The 21,756-nt window shown below is 36.5% G+C and overlaps 1 protein-coding gene across 4 annotated transcripts in view; it reads left to right on the top strand.

Moving 5' to 3' along the window:
- Positions 1-21,756, top strand: part of PRKN (parkin RBR E3 ubiquitin protein ligase) — a 706,049-nt gene that overhangs the window by 227,519 nt on the left and 456,774 nt on the right. For all 4 annotated transcript variants that reach the window (XM_051811267.1, XM_051811264.1, XM_051811266.1 and 1 more), the window contains exon 4: positions 17,196-17,314. In XM_051811267.1, the coding sequence (XP_051667227.1) occupies positions 17,196-17,314 (119 nt within the window). The remainder of the gene's footprint in view (positions 1-17,195; positions 17,315-21,756) is intronic.

The following is a 21,756-nucleotide window of genomic DNA, read 5'->3' on the forward strand; positions in this document are numbered from 1 at the left end:
GCACACAGCAAGGACATTGGGAAAACAGACCTATTAAAAAGGCTTGATCTACAGAAAGTAATTACATGGAACAGTTGATACTAGAAGATAAAAAATGGCCAACAAAACACACCTGGCTCTCTATAAAGACAAATAGCTTCAATGGGACTAAATTTGAACTTCTCTGAAAGAAAAAGATCATTGCATTTGGCAGGGGAAGACAGATTCTCTGATGTGTTTTTCTTTCCTTTTTTTTTTTTTTTAAAGAACAGAATGGTTGTGGTTGGAAAATGGACAGTTAATTCAGAGGTTCTAATTCATATTCACAGAAAAGCAGAATTAAAATCAGTGCATGATCCTGCATTGCTGTGCCAAAAGGTTTTAGAATTTTACCATCACCTTTGTTTCAGTAAAGGTTTCACATTTTCACTGCTACCTGGTTGATCATTGTTCGAGATGCCAAGGTAGTGGCCTTTGTGTCCATTCAGGCTTCTCTTCAGAGACTGCCAGCTAGGATTTCAGTTGTTTTTATTCATCCTGTATGCCTCTGGTTTTTTATCTTTTTTTTTTTGTTTCTTTCTTTTTTTCAGAGAATATATAAACATAGAAATTGAGATTCTATATCAGCCTTACATGGATTTCCAAAAATCCTTCAGTGTAGGGTTTTTTTTTCTCTTGCACTGTGGTACCTTACGTTGAACCTTTTGCTTAAACCTTGTTCATCCTTATGTATTCATCATGAAACAACAGTACTACTGGACCTACATTATGCCCAGCAACTAAGATTTTATCCAGTTGGAACAGAATAGAAGAGACATGTTTTGCAACAATTATCATTGTAATTATTAATATTTTGTTCAAGTTTCTGGAATGTTGACTTTCTATGGGATCTACTGGCACTGGACAGAAAGTTTAACTTAGGTAGGATTACAGCATTTTTGATCAAAAGAAGATAAGATAAAATATCTTCCTTGATCTGCCTTTCACTTATGAGACAGAATGCTACAGTGGCCTGCAAGTGAAACTGTCTGGAATATTTGTGAGCTGGATTACGTGTGCTGTGGCACCATTTTTTAGCACAGCTACTATATCAGAATCACAGTTTTCTTAGTAAGGTACCCAGGATCTGGAAGTCCCTGTTTAATCGTTAACCTTTAAGATTCAAAACTAACCTTTTCAAATGCTAGTTCAAAAAAAGATTTAATCTTTGTATTCACTGATATGCCTGAAACTGTATCTTACAAGCCTATCCATACTGTTGACATCTCTCTGGGTATTCAGTCTTAGGTCTTTGACCTTGAGAAGATGTCAGATTCCCTGAATATATATTACATTTTCAGTTATATATTATTAATATATTAGCAGTTATGATCAACTGCTGCTATAACTGGTTTTTGCAGATGAATGCTCCAAATTTAGCTTTGACAGTCTACCTACCTGTAACAATATCTGCATTTTTGGAGTGCGGTATCTGCAACTAAATTTCCACCTAAAATTCAAGGTCATATGGTAGATATATATGTGTTTATATATGTGTATATATATATATATGGGTGTGTTCAACTTTAACTAGCCTCTCATACAGCAAAATAAAGATTGAAATATCAAAAGTGACAGCTGCATCCCCAAGCAAAGTGCCCCAGGGATCCCTGAAAGCCAACATATTTGTTGAGCACCAACATGCGCTTTCCAAGCTTCCATGATGCCATACTTGTGCAACAGTTTGTTCTGTGGGTCTTGACATTTACCTGTCAAAAGACAAGAACAGAGAAAAAGAAAGGAACTTATGGATATGGAGATAGGGTCTTAAGTTGAGCCTGATTTTCAGCTTCATGCAACACTGCACAACTTGTCAAGGATTTTATTATAAGCCTCAGTATTCTGGCTTTTGTTGTTAGGTGACTTTATTTTATTGCTTTTTTGCTGTGAAGGTGGTTTAACTAAAATTACAAAAAGAGTTTAAAAGTTCACTTGAGCAACCAAAGTACTGGTAGCCACAGTTCCTCCTTTTGTTCACCATTTTTTTCTGACTTAAAGGTATATCACTCAGCAAGTGAGCTTTTATCTACTGCAACTCTTTCCAGCCTCCACTAATTATTTTTTAAAGTAGCTGAATCAAACTTCAGTAATGTTTTAAACAAAGTCCTGGAGATATGGCCAGGTGAAAGTTTTGATTAACAGTATCAGGGACTTTCCCCAAGCAGATTTTATTTCTCTTAAAAAGAATGTTGTGTTCATGCAAATGATAATGAAATAAACAGCAAAATCCCCACTGTCTTCACCTGTGTAAGGTCAAGATCTGAATTAATGATTTGATGCTGTTTAATGATTATGGATGTTGCACTTTTATCCTTCTTCTTACCTAATCTGTGGTAAATAGTTATATATCTTATCCTTGTTTCCAAACCCCAGAACATAGTTCACAATGATTTTCAACTTGTTAGGAACACAGTGATGGCTGTAGCTGAGCTCATATTTGTCTCATCTTGAGCAATATCTTTATAACTTTAACCATTCTGAAATATTTAAGATGGAGATGCAAAAAATTCTGTTTCAAAGAAATATTACCTGTCCTCCACATGTTGTCTCCTAGTCTGTAATAGAAATTTTTCAGGTACACTAAATGTAGCAGTATAAATGTGAACAAACACATTTTATGTCTTCTATCCAGGCACAAAGATCTATATTTGCCTAGCAATATGTAGTGAAATAAAACATCTTCATTAAATGTTACCATATCCAACAATAAGTATCATTTTGCTGTTTCCCCTTATCTCCCATATTGCATTTTACTACCCCTGTTCTCCTTTAGTCACCCCAAAGTCTCTTTCTCTGGCTAAATGATGCATAAATATACTCTAAATATGGCAGAACTGCAGGGTTGATTACCTCCTGCACAGATACATAGTAGAACAGGAATCTAAGTACTGGAGATGTAGATATGATATCTTGATTGTTTCCTAGACTATTATAATCCTTTATGAGAATCAACTAGAAATCAAACAGTTACTGATGAAGGAAGTCGGGAGGCATCAAGATGAAAACTTGTCTCTTTAGAATCTGCAGTAATGTCTTCTACTTTGTAGAGTAACTTGGGAATTCATCAGAAGAAAGGAGGATCCCCCCCCCAGCACAAATGTCAAAAGTACTGTATGGAAAGCAAAAAGAAAAAAAAAAAAAGACTTTTTTAAATCCATGTGAGATGGGAGAAAGGGAACAGGCTTTTGTAGAGATTAAGTACATCTCAAGTAGAATGTACAAAATAGTCTTTAAGCATTTATGTTTAACTTCAACAAAACAATTTTCCAAAATCAATTTGCTTAATTGATTGGTGTGGCAGCCCAGGGAACAACTGAGAGTTAAGATGACGGTGGCTGGTTCAGTGTCACACTAACCCATAGTAAGGTAACAAGCAGTTGCTAAAGCTCTGTGCTGTATGTAGAAGGGTGAGGAGTGGGGTCTCAACAGGTTGTGTGGTAGGAATGCTAATATGAGGCAGAGAGTGGTTTTCTAAACTGACAGGTTGAAGAGTGATAGTAGGACTGAGCTTAAATTAATTTTGAGCAGGGAATCACTATGCACTGTAGTGTCTAAAATGCAATGAACATTTAATTCTGCTATCACATTTAAAGATACTGTACATATAGCATAAAAAAATCCAATAATTGATAAATCAGAGAACATACTGATTAATGAATAGTATGTATATTGATAATATCTCTTACTGAGAAAGTTTACAGGGCCTACATATTACTGCATTCTCACTTGGTCATAGGTTTGCAGGGAAAAAAAGGGTAATTAAGAGTTATAGTGACAGATATCTACTTATAGTCTTAGAAACTTCATCTTGAGTTATTCTAAGTATTTAAATATTATCTTAATTCATTCTGATAGAGAAGCCATTTAATTCCTTCTGGATAATAAAGTGTTTTCTGTTTATGAATATGATCAAGCCAACAGGTTTTCTGGCTAAAGCCTCCCTGAAGCATTTCCCCAAAGCACAGTGTGGAGCGGTCACGAACTGAAGTTCAAAGTTTTCGTAGGTAGAATTATGTATCTTGGCACAGCAAGGGAGCTCACTAGATGGTAGGTGCCATCACCTCACTGTGAGGAATTTTCAGATGTGATGAGGCATTTGTAAGAGTTGCAGGGCTAGGATCAGTCTGTATCACTGTTTCAAAGTCTGAGACTATTATTTCCATGCTTCTTATCAAATAACAGACGTAGATGCTCAGCAGACTGTACATGTAAACATGTCAGTGAGGATTACTATGATTCCATTTTCTGCACATTTAACTTTAATGTGATGAATCTTGCTGCCTCTCAGCTAATCTGTGGATGGGGAATTTTGTTAGTGCAGAGCTGGAGGAGCTTTGAGGTTCAAGCTTTGACCTTAAAGCGCAATTGCAAGTGCACTCTGCTTTTCTCTTTGTCTGTCTTTCCTTCTTTCTGGAATACTTTGTTCTGCATTCTTCTTCCTCCACAGGAGGAAGTTAGCTCTTTGCATGTGTCAAAATTGGAAACTCTAGTATGTTTTGCTTTGAAGAGCTGCTATTTACTGCTCATTGCTTTTAATGGTTTTAATAGCCTGGAAAGCCTGCATGCCTTCTTCCCAAACCCTTTTGCTGAATGGTTTGTAGAGATAAAGAAGCCTCTTGACTTAGGTTTATATTTTCAAAACTGTGTTCTAAAAGCAAAAGAGTGTTGCTGCATATCTAACAGTTCGGTTTAGAGCATATTTGAACACAATATGTGAAATTCTAAGTTGACTTTTTTTTCTTAAAATCTGTTTCTACTCTTCTCAACATAGTCCTGGTATTGCATTACATGAAGGTGTTGCAACAACCATACCATTATGTTGAGACCATACAGGATGGTAAAGTGTCATTTTCACACAATATTTTCTATTTTTCTGGGCAAGATTTTAGGATAAAGATTGTCAACTAATATAAGTCTTTCCACTTCTGTAAGAGCAGCTAAGGATCTTCCTCAAAATATTACTGTTACTGAAATAGTAAGTTACCCTTGTCATTAAATAGCAAGCTTTGGAAACTAAGTAAAAGTACTGGTGCTGGTATTTTCTGTCTGTATAGAAACTGTCATATCAGCTGAGTTATAGATACATCTTTTCTGAGCCATTTTCTAGGTCCCCATTATTTCTAAGAGAGTAAATTTTCATTAAAATTCTAGTTCTGTGCAAGCTTCAGAGTGAAGAGCCTGACATGCAGGGCATTGAGAATGAGAAGTAGTGTTGTAGATCAGTCAAAAAGACAGCTTCTGTGGTACGCTGTTATTGTGCAACATTTTGTTACACACTGAAATAGCTGTTAGAATAAAAGGACTGGCAAGTTATTTAGGACATTAATGGACAGTCCTGTTTTCACTAGTCATTTATTTTTCTGCTAGAATAGTGATGTAGTGCTTGTTAAGGAAATGGAAAAAACATGCAGCGTTAGCTGTAGTTATAAGATAAGCAGTTACTTGTCATATTTTTCTTTATTTAAATACGCAATGGTTACATACAGTATAATTAAAAAAGAATAGCTTTGGCTTGGAGAGGTCTCCAAACAGACCCTTAAGTAGAGCACTGTATAAACAGAAATATTATTGTAACATCTTTGTAGTATGACTTTTACAGTAATCTCTAGAACGTCTGAAGATGTTTGGTTTTGTGTGCTCAGACTTACAACTGATGACAGAAATTTTGTGTTTGTCCTTGTATCACTGGTGGAGATCCTTGAAACCAGCGTCTGAAACCTTACTGAGCCTGCAGTACATTCATTAAAGCTGGAAGGATGCAGATAGGATTAGTATGGTGTCCAAACAGGGATGATATGCAAAGAGACAAGTTTTCTTTAACTCTCTCAGCTTCTTTTTGTTTATAATGAATTAATGCTTTTTCTTCTATGTTTACTCATTCAGGCTGGGAACTGTCTTTTGGTCAACAAATCATGAAAACCTTGGCAAACCTTTTATTCAGTTTATCTCTCAATATTGGACATTGTGGTAGAGGAATGGATTAGCTGTTTGGTTATAAACTCCATTCCTGCTGGGCTTTGCGCCCACATTTTAGGGTAAACATCTATCTTGCAATTCCATTCATAGCTTTTAGAGTGTTACTTAAAATCATTTCACGGTAAGCTGTATCTGTAATTAATATTTATACAAGGTGTATCTAAAATACTTTTCCAAATATATTTTTGCCTTTTTTTCTTGTTCAGCAGTTAGCTGACTAGTTTATACTATCCGTCTCAATTTAATGAAAGTTTAAAGCACCTTCAATAATGTGGTTTCTGAATATTTGTCATTCTTTTCACCTGGATTGTGGCCTGTCAATTTCTGTGGGTTTTTTGTTCTAAGTGATGATTAGAGTATTTTCTGAGGCCTTTATGACAATCTGCTGCCCTACATTAATATATATTTACTGTTTTATAAATATAGGTTATAGGATCAGTTTTTAAAATTGAAATCTCTGAAAATCTGCATAATAGTTGAAGCTGAAACTCTTTTAAAAATGTATGCATATCTGAAAGTAGTTTTAAGACAATTTTGAAGAGTAGGTACAATATTGGGAGAACTCTTTTTTTAAAATCCTTTTTATAGCTTTGTTTTCACGATTTGAATAATGGAATTTATAATGTATAATTAATAAAACTATTTTGTTTTTCCAGTAGTTGATAAATGTCACTTGATATATGTTAATATTTTTAAAAGCTTTATGTTAAATTTTAGGCAGATTTATATGAGTGTAAGTGCTTGTCTGTATCTGTATGTGTGTAAGCACAGCATCTTTGCTCAAGTCTACATAGATCTGTTGACCTCTTTCTCTGCTGGTTATCACTTGGTCTCATGCAAAAAGGCAATCAAGAGGGAAAACAGAAGTTTTTCTAAATTCTAGCTTATAATATAACCTTGAAACATGAATTTCACTTATTTCCATTTACAGAAAGGTCTGTTTGATCTGTTTTATAAGATAATATCATTCTCTAAATACAATCAAGTTTTGCTTGCAATTGTGATTGTGCAAGTCTTTGCATTCATAAATTCCATATATACGTATTTCACTTTTTTATCTCTGAAAAACATCTATTCTGTACAAATAATATTATTTGGCAAATTCAAATTTTTTTCTGAGTAGAGAGGTTGGGAGTTTGTATTTTGTCATTTGTATATTATTTGTATTTGTTTTTTGTGGTTTCCTCTGAGAGTAGACATAGGCCAGTGCAATCATCAATTCATGTCAAATGTTTAAAATTTAAACAAAGTGTTAATCTCCATATTTTCTAACTATTGCTGAAATGTATTACATTTTGCAATTGTTTTTTTTAGCCCGAGAAGGTGCATGTTGAATACTACTCTGTTGCAAAATAACTGATATTTTGTATGCTCAACCATCAAAATTGGCCGTTATTACCTGGTAACTGGTTATATGTTCCTTTACATCAGGTGGAATCTCTTTGAAAATGTCTCTGAATATTAAAAAAAGTATTAAAAATAATGTTTCTTTAAAAAACTAATATTTATAAAGGTAAACAAAACAAAATAGCTGGAAAGATCTTCCTGTTTTGAATGTGCAAGGGATCACAACTAATAACAAGATGGAAAGCATTAGCAAAAGAACGGAAAATAGAGAGCACTTTCTGAACAACATTGGCATACAAGTTATGATAATTTTGTAATCAAAACATGAAGACACTTAATATTTTAAAGGATATTACTGTGGGAGAAATGTTCTTCAGAAAACTAAGGTGCAATGCAGAACACAAAGTTTTTAAATTGTAAAGTGACAGCTTGAAATTAAAAAAAAGGCAAAGGAGTTCAAAGAAAATACATAAACATTTATAATCTATTATTTTAAACTAGTAAGATTTGTACAGAGGCCTGTTGTCATTTAATTGCTAAAGTATCTGATACAACAGCGCTAAATATTCTCAGTATTTGTGGGTTCTTGTTGATAAAACCAAGAGCATAAATATTTATACTTTGAAAGAAAAGTTTGAAAATGATTTGGTAAAGACTCATGGGTCAGGATATTTTCGTGGACAGGAACACGCAATGTCTCCAGCAGAGGACATGGTCTGGGCTGCACAGAAGGACTGTCCTGTGCCTTTCCCGTAGCAGCCTGTGGCTTGAAATAGGTTGGAGCACTGGATCTGTGACTGCAGAGCCAGGCTTCTGTTTCTGTGAAGGGACACAGCAGCACAGGGAAATGCAGTAACAGATCACTTCCATCTCTTTCTCATGTGGGATCTGACAGTGGCTACACCAACTCAGATCGAAGATTTGTCTAGCATAGCTCCCTGTTGTCAATCCATAGGATCTGCCAGTAGCTTATATAAATCAGTCTGGTAGTGATACTGTCCAGGATGCTGTCCCAGTGTTGGTCACTTTCTCTATGCTTCTTATGGGTTTGTATATCTTTAATAAAGCCCCATTTCACCATCATTTTTTTGGGCCAAAAAGTCATAAGCTGTTTAAGTGATTGTGACATGGATGTTGTTGGTTATCCATTCCTTCTTCTTTGTATGTTTTCAGTTCTACTGTATCCTACTCTGAGATGAAAAAGGCTGAATTGCATGCACATACTGCTGAAAATGGAGCACACCATGGATTTTTACAGCATTTGTACAGCACTGTTTTCTTGGATGGTTTTTTTGTTTGATTGATTTTTGTTTGGGTTGGGGTTATTTATTATTTAATTTTTATTTCTACATTTCTCTCTTAATTAATCCTAGCATTCAATTTACTTTTTTTGATTGATACTAATCATTGAGCTGACATTTTCATAGAACTATCTATTACAGCCCCAAGATCTTGTTTCTGTGTGGTAATAACTAGTCAAGACCATCACAGTTTGGATAAAATTATTTTTCCTATGTACATTACCTCACATTTATCAACAATGAATTTAATTTTTCGTTTTGCTATTAGTCACTCAGCATTCTACAGTCTTCAATGTGTTTTTCCAATTGGCCTTCATTTTTACTATCTTGAATAAAATCATATCACTGGCCAGCTTTGTCCTTTCACTATTCATTTCTCTTTTTCTTATGATGAATACTCAAGTCCTAGAACAATTTTCTTTTGGGACTGTCCTGAGAAAACTGATATTTTATTCCTGACCTTTATTTCCTGTGTTTTAACCATTTATGTGAACACAAGAGAATTTTTCATTTAGTAACAGTATAGTTTCTATTAAAAAAAACTGCTGAGGAAGGCTTTTAATCTTAGAATACTAGAATTATTTGGGTCGGAAGAGATCTTAAAGATCATCTACTTCCAACCCCCCCTTCCACTAGACCAGTTTGCTCAAAGCCTCATCCAATCAGGCCTTGACCACTTCCAGGTATAAAGTTTTAGTACCTTAAATAAATTAAATATCTTCCATAAGCTTTGCTACCTGATTGTTTATTCCTTGTGTGCTCTGAAAAACAAACATTTTCAGAATGTTTTGTAATAGGGTAAGAGACTGTAACAAAGCTAACAGCAATACTGTTGCTTCTTTTTACTGGCCTTTCTTACTTGCAATTACCATTGATACTTTAGTACCTGTATCTGGGCAACATTAGTTGAGTAGAGCAAGGTTTTTTGGGACACTGGAAGTACTCAGAGTGCTTATACAGAGAAGAATCTCAGTAGGAATAGCCATTATTTTGACTGAGAGTTAGCTGATTTTTGAACTTCGATCAAAAGAGACGTATCTAATTACTGTGATTGTACACTACAGTAGGAATAAAACTTCCAACTGACCAAGAACAGAAATTTGAAGTTTACATTCTGTATTGTCAAAAAGGTGGTCGCCAAAACTGTGTAGTATCCCCTGTGTGGATGTGCCTTTGTGAAATGTCACATATTTGAAACTATTAATAATTGATACAGTTTCATCTTCAATTTGCAAATGCAGGCATCCATTCTATAGATTCAAATATAGCTTCTTTTTATTTGGGATATTATCAACTTAAGAAGCTGATGATAGTTTTGTTGTTTTTTTTTTACCCTTCCCATGATCTGTGAGTAGTTTGTTTCTTGTTGGACATGACATGGGTATTTTCTGGGATATCACTTCTTTGGTGTAAAGGCACCAACAGACTGCCATTTCTTCAATCTCCCTCATCCCTTGGGTGTTTAACTGATCTTGTCAAAGGCCAGCTGTGAAATGGGCAGTTGTGTAACCCTGGATCAGACTTCTATGGAAAGAGCTGTGTGAGAAAGAGCTGCTGGAAGCCTTGTCAGGGGTTTTCAATCTCCCCATCCTCAGTGGGCCCACTGGTCCAGGAGTTACACTTAACCTCAGGTCCTTACCTTTGTTCCATGCCCGGGCCATGTTTTTAGATATACTGTGTTTGGATTTATATCTTCTTGCTTTTCTGGCACGATCTGGGACTTTCGTGATGACTAGTGGTTTAATTTTTAAGCATTTCTTAGTTTGTTTGCTGAAACTGTGCTCAACTGGATCTACTTTTCAATGCTGAAACCTACAGTACATGATCTGTGCCACCTAGGCATAGTTTTCTGGAGCAGCTTTGCTTCCCTTCATGTGCTTGGGCTTAAACCCAGAAGTCCCTGCCTTCAACTGCAAATAAACCAGTTTTAGCCAGTTGTTATCAGCACAGGTAACACTCAGTTCCTTCAATGATGTAAAAAGCAGTCAGGGTGGTGCGTTTTGGCGATATTATGGTTGGTGCATTGTGGTTTCCTCATGCAAAAGGAGTACATTTTCAGGGAGATTTTTTGATACCCTTAAGTCTTGAACGCTTTGTTAACATATGAGGTAGCAATGTTTTTCTCCCATGTATTATTTGTCAAGCTTTCATCAGTTCCATGAAATTGTCTGGTTTTCTTTTTTTTCCCCTCATATTTTGCTGTCTGGCAGAATCATACCAATTGTTTTTTTTCTCTTTTTGCTGCCTTCAGTCCTTATTGTAAATATGAACTATACTAACGTTAATGTTGAATTTTGCTCCTTTGTCTGAAAATCAGAGAGCAAGCTGAAGAAGAGATAGGTATATTGTGAGAAGAAAGAGAAAGGTGAAGCATACATAGAGGTCAGGAAAGGGAATGAGAATGGGAAAAGGTAATTACAGAAGTTATCTGGGTAGCAAGATAATGAAAGATTTGGGTGAAATATAAAAGAAAGTGAAGGTAAATAATGCTGAGGCTCAGAGAAGCGAAGCTGAAGATTCTTTCTGTGTAAAAATACTTAATAAAATTTTTGCCTTCCCCCCTCTGAATTCCAGGAATTTAAAATAGAACAAATACTATCCTTTGCATTTTTTTTTTAATTCATAGAAGTTTTTTTCCACAGAAAAATTTTTCACCCAGAAGGTGTTAAAAAGATAAATGTGCCCCATTGTCTTTTTCAAGTACTTCTGATACTCCACCTCTTACACAGGCACTACACCCTCTTCAGCCAAATCTCAACTCTTCTTAAATTTTTAGTCCTTGTTACAGTGACAAGTCCTTTTATTTTTTCTCAATAGCTGTGTCTTCCATATACTTTAATTACCTGAGGTCCATAGGCATTCTGCAAATCATATTTCAGTCTCAAGGAAAAGAATTATGGTGAGTTTGGGTTTTTTTCCTGTTTAGTCTATTTCGTATTGTTATCCATACTTCAAAATACTGCAGCTCTTTTTCATGAGTTCTTGTGCACAGCAACACCAAGTGGCATTCATCTCCCCTAATTTTAGAGGTTTGCAATGTAGATATTTCTACCAGACCTAGTGGTTCTAAATCCCCACAACAGAAAAAAACAGACTCTTTTAGACACAATTTATCTGACATGTTTGTCTCATTTTATATCTACTTTAGGATGAATTAAATCAAACTGTAAAAGTGTCTTTTTCTCACTAGAATATAACACAATCAGTTTAGACGAATATAGCTGTTAAATTAATGCCATTTCTGTCTTCTAAATTAGATAGTCGTCATGAAGAATAAGTATAATCAAGAACGGGTACAAAAGTTTCATAAATGTGTGCATCTGCATACATGGGTCTGGGGATGAAAGTTCCATGCTCTGTAAAATCTTTGCTGCTAAAGAAGAGTGGTTAAAGAAAAAAAGTTTAAAGGCAGAACATTCCAGTTATATTTTTGGAAAGTGAATGGGATCTTATAAGTAATTTCTCCTTTTTCAAGTGCAGTAGTGCAGCCTCCACATTTTTTTTTTAATTCAGCTTTATGTGGAAATTTTCACTACTTTGAGAGTTGTAGGCTTATACTTCAGATGTTTTTTCTCCTACTGTGTTGAATCAAGCAAAGTCCTTAAAGTGAAGGCATTTGGAAGAATGTTTTTTTTGTTCACTTCTAACTGTGTATTTTTCATTACATGAGTGCAAATTGCAGAAATAGTCTGAGGTCTCTGACAGTCAGTCTACGTTTTACAAATTACAACTAGTCTAAATGTAAATATAATGGAATCTGAAACAATACTAGCTTTATGTAGTTTTCAGTCTGTTGAAAGACTTCCTGTAGCTGTGTCCTCTTTTAAATAGCTGATTATAGAAAAGACTCAGTAATCATTATCATCTATATGAAAATGCAGTTCAAATGAAAACAGTAGGTTAGCTACTAATATCCCTATTCAGATTTTATTCACTTAAACAGTCATATAGATGATAATAGGTGTTTTGACTGATTAGAGATTTCAGCATCAGGTCTATAGTCATTATGACTAACGTTTTCTCAGTAACCAGTCATGCATATCAGAATAATTGGTCTGTGCTATCACTAACATGTACAAAGCTCCCACAGCATGGTCATCATTAACAACACAGAAAAAAAGGAAGTAAGGAGCTAAAAAACCTAAATGGGGAGACAGTGCAAAACACTGGGATACACATCAGAGAAAGCTACTTTCTCTTTTCATATAAAATACTAAAGGGAGAGAACAGTTTTAAGACTATTTTTATTATGGGATATTTGTGAGGGAATCAGCTTTGAAGAGGTAGAAAAGAGAGAGTGTGTCTCACTGGGATGAGAAGACAGGTCCTGACATAGATCATAAATGAGCAGCCTTTTGCATTCATATCTTCATGCATTTTTTTTACCAGTAAAAACAACGTAATTAAATGAACTTGATAGAGAAACCCACCAAGCATTTTACTAAAACTGGCCTGTCATAAATGGCTTTATATGATAATATTTGAAAGTGAAAACTGCAAAGTAGGGATTGTTTCCTGAATTCTTATTAAACGTTTTGGGTTTGTGTGGCCAGGTTTTGGTAGCAGGAGGCTACACAGGTCGCTTCGGTGAGAAGCTTCTGGAAGCTTCCCCCATGTCTGGTGGAACCAATGCCAGCCGGCTCCAGGACATACCCACTGCTGGCCAAGGCTAAGTCAGTCAGGAATGATAGTGATGCCTGTGACAACATATTTCAGAAGGAGTAAAAAAAAAAAAGTTATTTGGGCAGATGAAAATTGCAGCCAGAGAAGCGTGGAGTGAGAACATGTGTACAGCTCTGCAGACACCGAGGTCAGTGCAGAAGGAGGGGCAGGAGGTGCTCCAGGTGCCGGAGCTGAGGCCCCTGCAGCCTGTGGTGTAGATCATGGTGGAGCAACTGTGCCCCTGCAGCCCATGGAGGACCATCGGGGTGCAGAGACCCACCTGCAGCCTGTGAAGGGGACCCACACCAGAGCAGATGGATGCCCAAAGGAGGCTGTGACCCCATGGGAGGCCCATGCTGGATCAGGGTCCTGGCAGGGACCTGCTGACCCGTGGGAAGAGGAGCCCATGCTGGAGAAGGTTTTCCTGGTAGGACTTGTGGCCCTGTGGGGGACCCATGCTGGAGCATCCTGTGCCTGAAGGATTTCACCCTGTGGAAAAATGACCCACTTTGCAGCAGTTTGTGAAGAACTGTTGCCTGTAGGATGGATCCACACTGGAGAAGTTTGTGAAGGACTGTCTCCCATGGGAGGGACCACATGGGGAGCAGGGGAGAGACTCCTGTCTCTGAGCAGTGGCAGAAACAACCTATGGTGAACTGACTGTAACCCCCATTCCCATCTCCTTTCACTGCTGAGGGAGAGAAGGTAGAAATTGCGAAGGAGGGTGGGGTGGGAGGAAAGTGGTTTTAAGATTTATTTTACTTCTCATTCTCCTACTCTGATTATGTTAGTAATTTTAATTAATATCCCCATTTAGAGTCTGTTTTGCCCGTGACAGTGATTGCTGAGTCATGTCCCCCAGTCCTTATCTCAGCTCATGAACCCTTAGTTATATTTTCTCTTCCTCTGTCCAGTTGCAGAGGAGAGTGATAGAGTGGCTTGATGGGTACCTGACACCCACTACAGTTATACACCCCAAAAGTGTGCACTTCATACATTTATTATATGGTTGGTCCTGCAGCAGTTTTAGTGATTACTGGCACAGTACCATAGTTACATTTTTTGTTAATACTGATATGTCAGAGCTGGTGCATAAGACAGATTTCCTTGTTCCTGTTTCTTTCAGTTCCCCTCTGAAAAGGGGCCCAGTGGGATGCATTCTCAGCCAAGGGCCATGCTAATGTAGGCAGTGATGTAAACAAGTCAATAAAGAGTTTAATGATGGCCATCAGTATTGCATTGTTAGGTGTCTTTCAGCATTTGCATTTTTAGTTCAGTCTTTGTTTTGCCTGGTGATGCTGCTCAGGACGTACATGTAATAATGTAACTGAGCTTTGTGAGAATGTGATCAGCACATCTGCATAAAATAGTGAATGGGTTGCTGAAAACTCCATTTAACATATTCCTTCTAAAATCAGTGCATTCCTCTTGTCCTCTTGTTCCTTTCCTTCTTACTTGCTATAGTAGACATTTCAAAAGTTATTCTGTGCCTCTGAATAGTTCTGTGCTGCTTAACTGTTCCAACCCATTAGATTATAAATTTGTTTCTCGTGTTTCAAATTTGTGCATAGGGGATGTGTTTAGAGGGACTTTTTGTATTCATGAAAAAGGAAAACAAAATTGAAAGTGCTAAGAAAAATGACTATTGAGGTAATGTAGTCTATTTTTGCACAGAGCAAATATCAAGCTAATGCATAAGATTTATCCTCTATAGTAAATCAGCAATATGTCTCATTTTAGGCCTCTCCTATGACTACTATTTTTTACTGCCGTATTCAGTCATGCTGATTTATGCCATACTATCCTGTGAATATTTTGCAGAATATTATCAATAAAATAATTTTATTTTTGGGTCCAGATGGAATGAGCCTAGAACACAAAGACACAGAGCATGATTCCTGCCTCAAGTATTTTAATGCTTGAAATAAACTTGGCATAAAATGTGAGACAGGGACACAAGACATCAGGGAGTGGAGGACTGGATCAGGAAAGGCATCAGCCAATTAACAAAATATTTTGTGCTGTAAGGGCTCTTGTACTCAGATGGCTCTGTTTAGCTGGAAGGGTTTCATTAGAGTCGTGGCAGGAATCCTTCTGGCAGGAATCCTTCTGGAGAGTAGGAACAAACTAAGACAGCAAGTGGTGGCACCACAGAACTACTCAGGATAAGTGCCCCTACTTGTGAACAGAAGCAGCCCTCTCAGTAGTCCCATGAGACAACCTCTATAAGACACTGGAACAATGGGAGAGGACTGGGGATAAGAAAACAGGTTCTGGTCTCACTTTCTTCACCTTAAGATTAAGTCAGGAATAAGTGGCTGAAATCATCTTGTTTATTGTGGGCCTCTACTAGTTTGTATGTGTGTGAATATATGGACGTGTGGCAATTTTCCACAGAAACTGAATTAAGTTTAGGTTTTGGTGTTCTTTATGTTCTGGTATGGTGATTATTATTCTCCAGGGAAGCATGAAAATACTTGTTAGATTAGTTAACTAAAATTAGTATTGGATACATCACTGATGTACTCTTATGTAACTTATGTTTCTGAAGAATTGAAAAAATATCACAAAATTTCTTCTTTCAGCAGTGTATACATCTACATTCTTTATAGACATCTACATAGTTTTTCATAGTAAACAAGTTTTTTTGGATGACACAGTACTCTTAGGTTGAGCTTCGGACACTGAAATTATATTTTAATTACATTCATATGATCTTTGAGAACGTTTATATTAGGACACCCATGAATAGGTATAGCATGTATTTGTTAGGCATTTTGCATTGGCAGGACACAGGGTCTGACCCTTACCGTGTGAGAAACACGTAAAAATAAAGCAGGTCAGCCATGTTTAAAAATATTATTCCAGGTAATATTTACTGTGTACATAAATAGAATATACTATGCTGATGAATGTAGGGAAAAATGGTAGAATGGGGAGAAAGACAGTGAAAAGGTTTTCATCTCTAAGGGACTGCTACTGATTCTGAAGTTCCCCAATGTTAATGGGTCAAATCTTCTGTTGAAATTGAGAAATATCTATTTAAAACTTTATTCTGATCTTAGTTCAACTTCTGATAATACGCTTGAGTCTCTGAACTTGGAGGTGTATAATCTAGATTTAATTCATGCCATGGATATTTCAAAATTTTCTAAGGAATAGCAGTAGGCATTCTAAAAAGTGCTTCACTCCAAGCAGTGATCAGCATTGCCTGTGAAATCAAATTCATTAGCATTGCCCTGGGCTTCCACAACTCTCTGCATATCACATTCTGTTCCATAGTTTCACAAACAGAATGCGTTTCATTTCATTTTCCTTGAAAATTTACTTGGCCTAATATCTTGGCAGCAGTTTACAAACTTTGCTAGGTTATACATCTGCCAGCAAGGATAAAGAAGTGGCTTTCAGTCTTCCATGAATAAAAGTAAATTTGCTAATTAAATATTTGTTTTCTTTCTATGATATCAGTCAAACTCGTCTTTTAAACTTCATCCAAAGAAATTTTCGTGCAATTTGACCTCATAAAACTTGCAGCTAGACAAGTAAGATGCAAATTATGGAGAGCTGAGGTAATTAATCTCATAGGCCACTTGCCAAAGATTACAGTTGGTGCTCATGAGTGGTAAGCTTAAACTGTAGACAGGATGCATTTCCTGGGAGTTACAGTGTAGTCCACCTGTAATTATTGGTCAAGAAGCAGGAGTTACTGGAAGATGTTAAGAACTAGACCAGGCAAGATAAGATGATCATAATGCTGTCCTCAGAAAGTAAAATTATTTTAACTTATTACTTAAAGAGTCAAATAGAAACCTTTCACAACAGTTTGTTACTGATTTTCAGTATACGACAAAAGTGATTGTTTTCTGTTTGTTTGTTTTTCCCTTCTGACAGGTGCAGCTAGTTACAACAGTTTTTACGTTTTTTGCAAAAATTTCTGCCAAGCTGTGAAGCCTGGGAAACTGAGGGTCCGCTGCAATGTGTGTAAACAAGGAACCCTGACCTTGGATAGGGTAAGCTTTTTTGGACTTTTTTTCAAGGTTTTGGAGTATATTTCTTGCTGTTCAAAACCGAGAAGAGTAATTCAAAGGCTTTTGAAAATTTCATTTATTTATCTCCATTATTTGCATCATATGCAAGGAACATAGGGCAGACTAGAGGTCCAGTTCTGGAAAGACATAGCCCCTCTGAGGGCTAATGATTAACCTGGTAGTATGCACAATGTATACAGCTACATGTATGCTAAAAAGATGGGATTATAGATGCTTATTCAAAGCTTGTAGCAGTTGTAAAGGCCACAGAAAAACTTGAATTCAGATCTAGATTTGTGGCCGTTATGGAATGAGGTAGGAAGGTTTTGAGTGGCTGTGCAAATGAGAATATTAATCCTTCCAACCTAGTTACTGCATGTAAAGCCAAAGGAAACTTATTGCGTTGGACTAGGAAGTTAGTAGGAGATCTGTGAAGCTTGGTTTGCATCCTAAAATGGGAAAGTGTTTTTTGACTTGAATGTGCAGTAGTTTGTTTGTTTGTTTGTGTTTGTGTGTGTTTTGTTTCTTTTGGGTTTTTGGTTTGGTTTGGTTTGGTTTTTTGTGTTTTGGGTTTTTTTTGGTCTAAGTGCTACTGAATTTTACTGGTTCTGTTACTGTTGAATGAGAGCCTCTTCTCTCTCATAAATCAGTGTTTGTCAACCAAGTTTGTGATAGTGAGAGGTTTAGGTTTTGAAGGAGAGTGAACCGTACCATGCTATAGCTTGGGGCAGGGACTTTCATATTTGACACATGTGCAGATGTTCAAATTTGTCTTTCACTGTGGTTTAAAGTGGTTATTTTCAGCTTCATGTTCTCAGTGTAGCACAGTGCTTCAATGTCTCTACATGTAATAGCATTGTAAGACTCTTTAAAAACCCAGCTCCTCTATTCTCATTGAAAAGAATAAATCATACCATGCTTATACACATCCAATTCAAAAAGCTATAACAATGAACTCCCTCAAGCTTTGTGTACTAATCCTGAATTACCTGACTATCTCTGATGTATTTCAGAGGCTTCAGAGAGTTGCATTTTGTGGTGTTCCAGATGAGCACATCTAAGGGGATTTTTTTTCTCTCAAAAGTTGCATTTAGTGATTAGTGTAGGCTTAATCACATATAAATCAAGACACAAGAGAAGTCACCATTAATGTACATTTTCAGTGGTGGATGGATAGAAACACAGGCAACATTGTATTCAGCTGGAATACAAGCAGTCGGTGCTGCTGAAAGACATTGCTGTTATCACTAGATGAGTCAATCTTGTGCATCTCATTTATGTCACAAAACATGAGTCCTTTGCTAGACTCAGTGTCTTTCTTCAGCATGCCCACTTTTGGGAAGGATGACTTTCACATCTATCTATACTGTTTGGTTTGGAATCTCTATGTTCCTTTTATTAAGTAAACTTTAATAAATTTCCCAACTTTTCAGCTTTTATAGTATCTGCTAAACAGTGTTATTTGTTTTGGAGACTTAAAAACCAACCAACCAACCAAACAAACAAAATATCCAACCTTTTATTGTCTCCCAGGAATTCCTCATAACTCCATGCTGGAAACTCTATTATAAAAAGTTTGAGTATGGTATGCTTACCAATAAGTTCTAATTGCCTGGAATGTACATGGGCTCGTATTTGTTTAGCATGTACAGGGTCAATGAAACAATAAATATACACAAGCTGATAAATTCAATTGAATGGGCAGATAACAGCAGCTTCTTCTTTTTATTTGCATATTGTACAGTAAATATGAAAAGAATAGCTGAAAACTTGCAGTGGAAGCTGTTACAGTTTTCAAGATTGATTAAAAAAATCCCAGCTTTCAGAAGATTTGAGAAGTTACTTCAGCATAAAAGTACAAAAGACGAAAGGGAGATATCTTTTGGAGAGTATCAAATGATAATTTTAGTCTGTTTTAGTTTTTAAATAATACTTGTCTATGAAATTAATTTGCACTTAAGATTCTTGTTACTTTTCTCCCAAAACAAAGAAAATCTGTTATCATTCTTTGTCTCTCAAATTCAAGCAGAACACAGAAGTTAGGAACAGTGAGCATGCTGGTTTTGCAGCTTGGGCTGTCAGTCCTCTGGACTTCCAAAATGCAATATTTGAAATATGGGCACACTTAGTCTCATGAATGTGCTGTTCAACAGTCAGTTTGTTTTATAAATACATAACGTCTACCTCAGTTCTCTGGCTGTAAAGAGTAGGTACAGATTTGGCAGGTGCCTGGCCCTTGTGAACCTCTTTTTTTGTCATTTTCTGGTGTATATTCCGGGGAGACAGGAAATAATTCCACCTGAGGACGCTTCTAATATGTACTAAGACTCATTTATTTTTCAGTACTGTGTAGAGGCCTCTCTCTGTTAAGGCCAGGCAGAAGTGTGGCCCATACAGAAAGTGCTCTGCTTTCTTCAGTGCGCTGCAGCCTACAATAGGCAAGTTCTGTCCAGCTGAAAATCTTACTGTCAATCATTTGACTTTAAATGATATGACTTGCATATCAAAAAAAAGTTCAAGTTAGTATACTATCCCAAACCCTCTACCTTTCGCCTCCAATCCCTCTGGACTGTGTCAGTGATTGCTGATATACATCTTCTCTACTGGTTCTACAGTTATTTTCTTTGTATAGAGAAATTAGTCAAAATAAAGTTGACATGAATAAACTGTAAAAAAAGCATGTCTGTACCACTATACTACAGATTTGCCAGCAAAACCACATTTTTGTAGCTCTCTTTTTTCCTCCCATTCTTCCTGAACTGTACATGACCTTTACATGGCAACACAGCAAGTTTCTTGAGAATCTCTCTTATGCTGAAAGCACCAAAACACCGTGTAAGCCAGTATCTGTTACACTAGTTCTTTTATTGAGATGAAAGTGTGTAAAACGCACATAAAGCTTTGGGCAGCCTTCACTTACTCTACATGCTAATTCTCACTTACTCTACATGCTAATTCTTTTCCTACCTAAGCTACAAATGACCAGCTTAATTAAATTGAGCTTTCTTTTTTCATGGTGTGTTGACTTACATTTTAAAATATTACTTACTCATTTAAACAGTCTTATTTCAAAACCTTATTTAACTGTCATGCCTATTTGCATAGCATTATTTTAATATATGATGCTTAGAGTGAATTTATGATACTATATTTCTGTGAAATTAAAGAGCCCACTGTTTTTATTTTTGCGAAAGACTTCCTTCTAAATATTAAATTTGTTATTTTTCATTTGACACTTAGGCTGGTGTTTTATGGACATTTCATGACCTAATGCTTTATGGGAGATACATACCAGGTTGATTTAATTATAAGAAAACATCGGTCAGTGCAGAAGCATCAGCTCTCCCTAGTTTCTCTAATTAATCAAGCACAAAAGCATGTCTGCAAAGACTGAGTGTGGGAGTCTGGTGTAGACCACCTAGAAGCCTACCAGTAACTTTCTTCATATAAATTGAAAATTTTAGTCATTAGTTTCACAGTGTTGTTCGTTCGTTGGTTGGGGATTTTTTCATATCATACAATTCTGCAATTTGTTTCAGGAGCCGTGATTCAGATAATTATGATATTCTTCTTTCCAGGAAAAAAACCCACAAAACGAAACCACCAAAAAACAAACAAGGAGGCAACAGAAAACTTGAAATAAACAAACAAGCAAAACCCCACAAAAGAAAGTCTAATTATAGCAGTCACATTTGCAATTCTTCTTTTGGAGCCATAAGAGTGTTAATATTCACAGTGTTAACTCTATATTGAAAATGTGTATCTGTGAATGGAAGGCCTGATTCTGCAAACTGATATGCACCAACTATACACTAACCCAGACTTTTTCAGTGTAATTGATTCTGTTATGTACTCCTGGTACAAAAGACATTTGATTTGGTATCTATTTGTCATAATACTGAATTCAACTAGAGTAAGACTGTGGATTGAAGTGTGGTAAACAGACTTTAGGTCTCCCTACTCAGCCACAGGTGCTATGGTGAGGCCATTTCTAATGCGGGGACTCATTACTATTTGGTCATTCTTCTCATTGTGTCCTTGGTAGTTAGTACTGGTTGAGTTTTCAGTAAATCCTCTAGTGCAAGCACCCAAAGGAGTTTGTCACAACTTCTTCTACACTTTCCAAGTGTTCCTTATAGTTCACATCATTATATCAGATCTTTTCAGACATAGGGAGTTATATTCATATCTGATTTAGCTCCCTGCAGCTGAGGCTTAGTTTCTGGCACTTACAGGACATTTGGTGTGAATAGTCCCATTGCTGTCCCTGCCCTCTGCGCTCCAGAGGAGCCTCCTGACTTCACAGGTTTTGTTAAACTGTCTCTGCCACAGAACTGCTCCTCCATCATTTGTTGTACTAGGGGTGTTGCTTTCATCTGTTGCTTTTCATCTTAACCTAACAAACAAATGGGCATTTGCTGGAT

This window comes from Manacus candei, unplaced genomic scaffold (assembly GCF_025592945.1).
Source record: "Manacus candei isolate 608988 ecotype Guabito, Panama unplaced genomic scaffold, ASM2559294v1 h1tg000081l, whole genome shotgun sequence".
NCBI lineage: Eukaryota > Metazoa > Chordata > Aves > Passeriformes > Pipridae > Manacus > Manacus candei.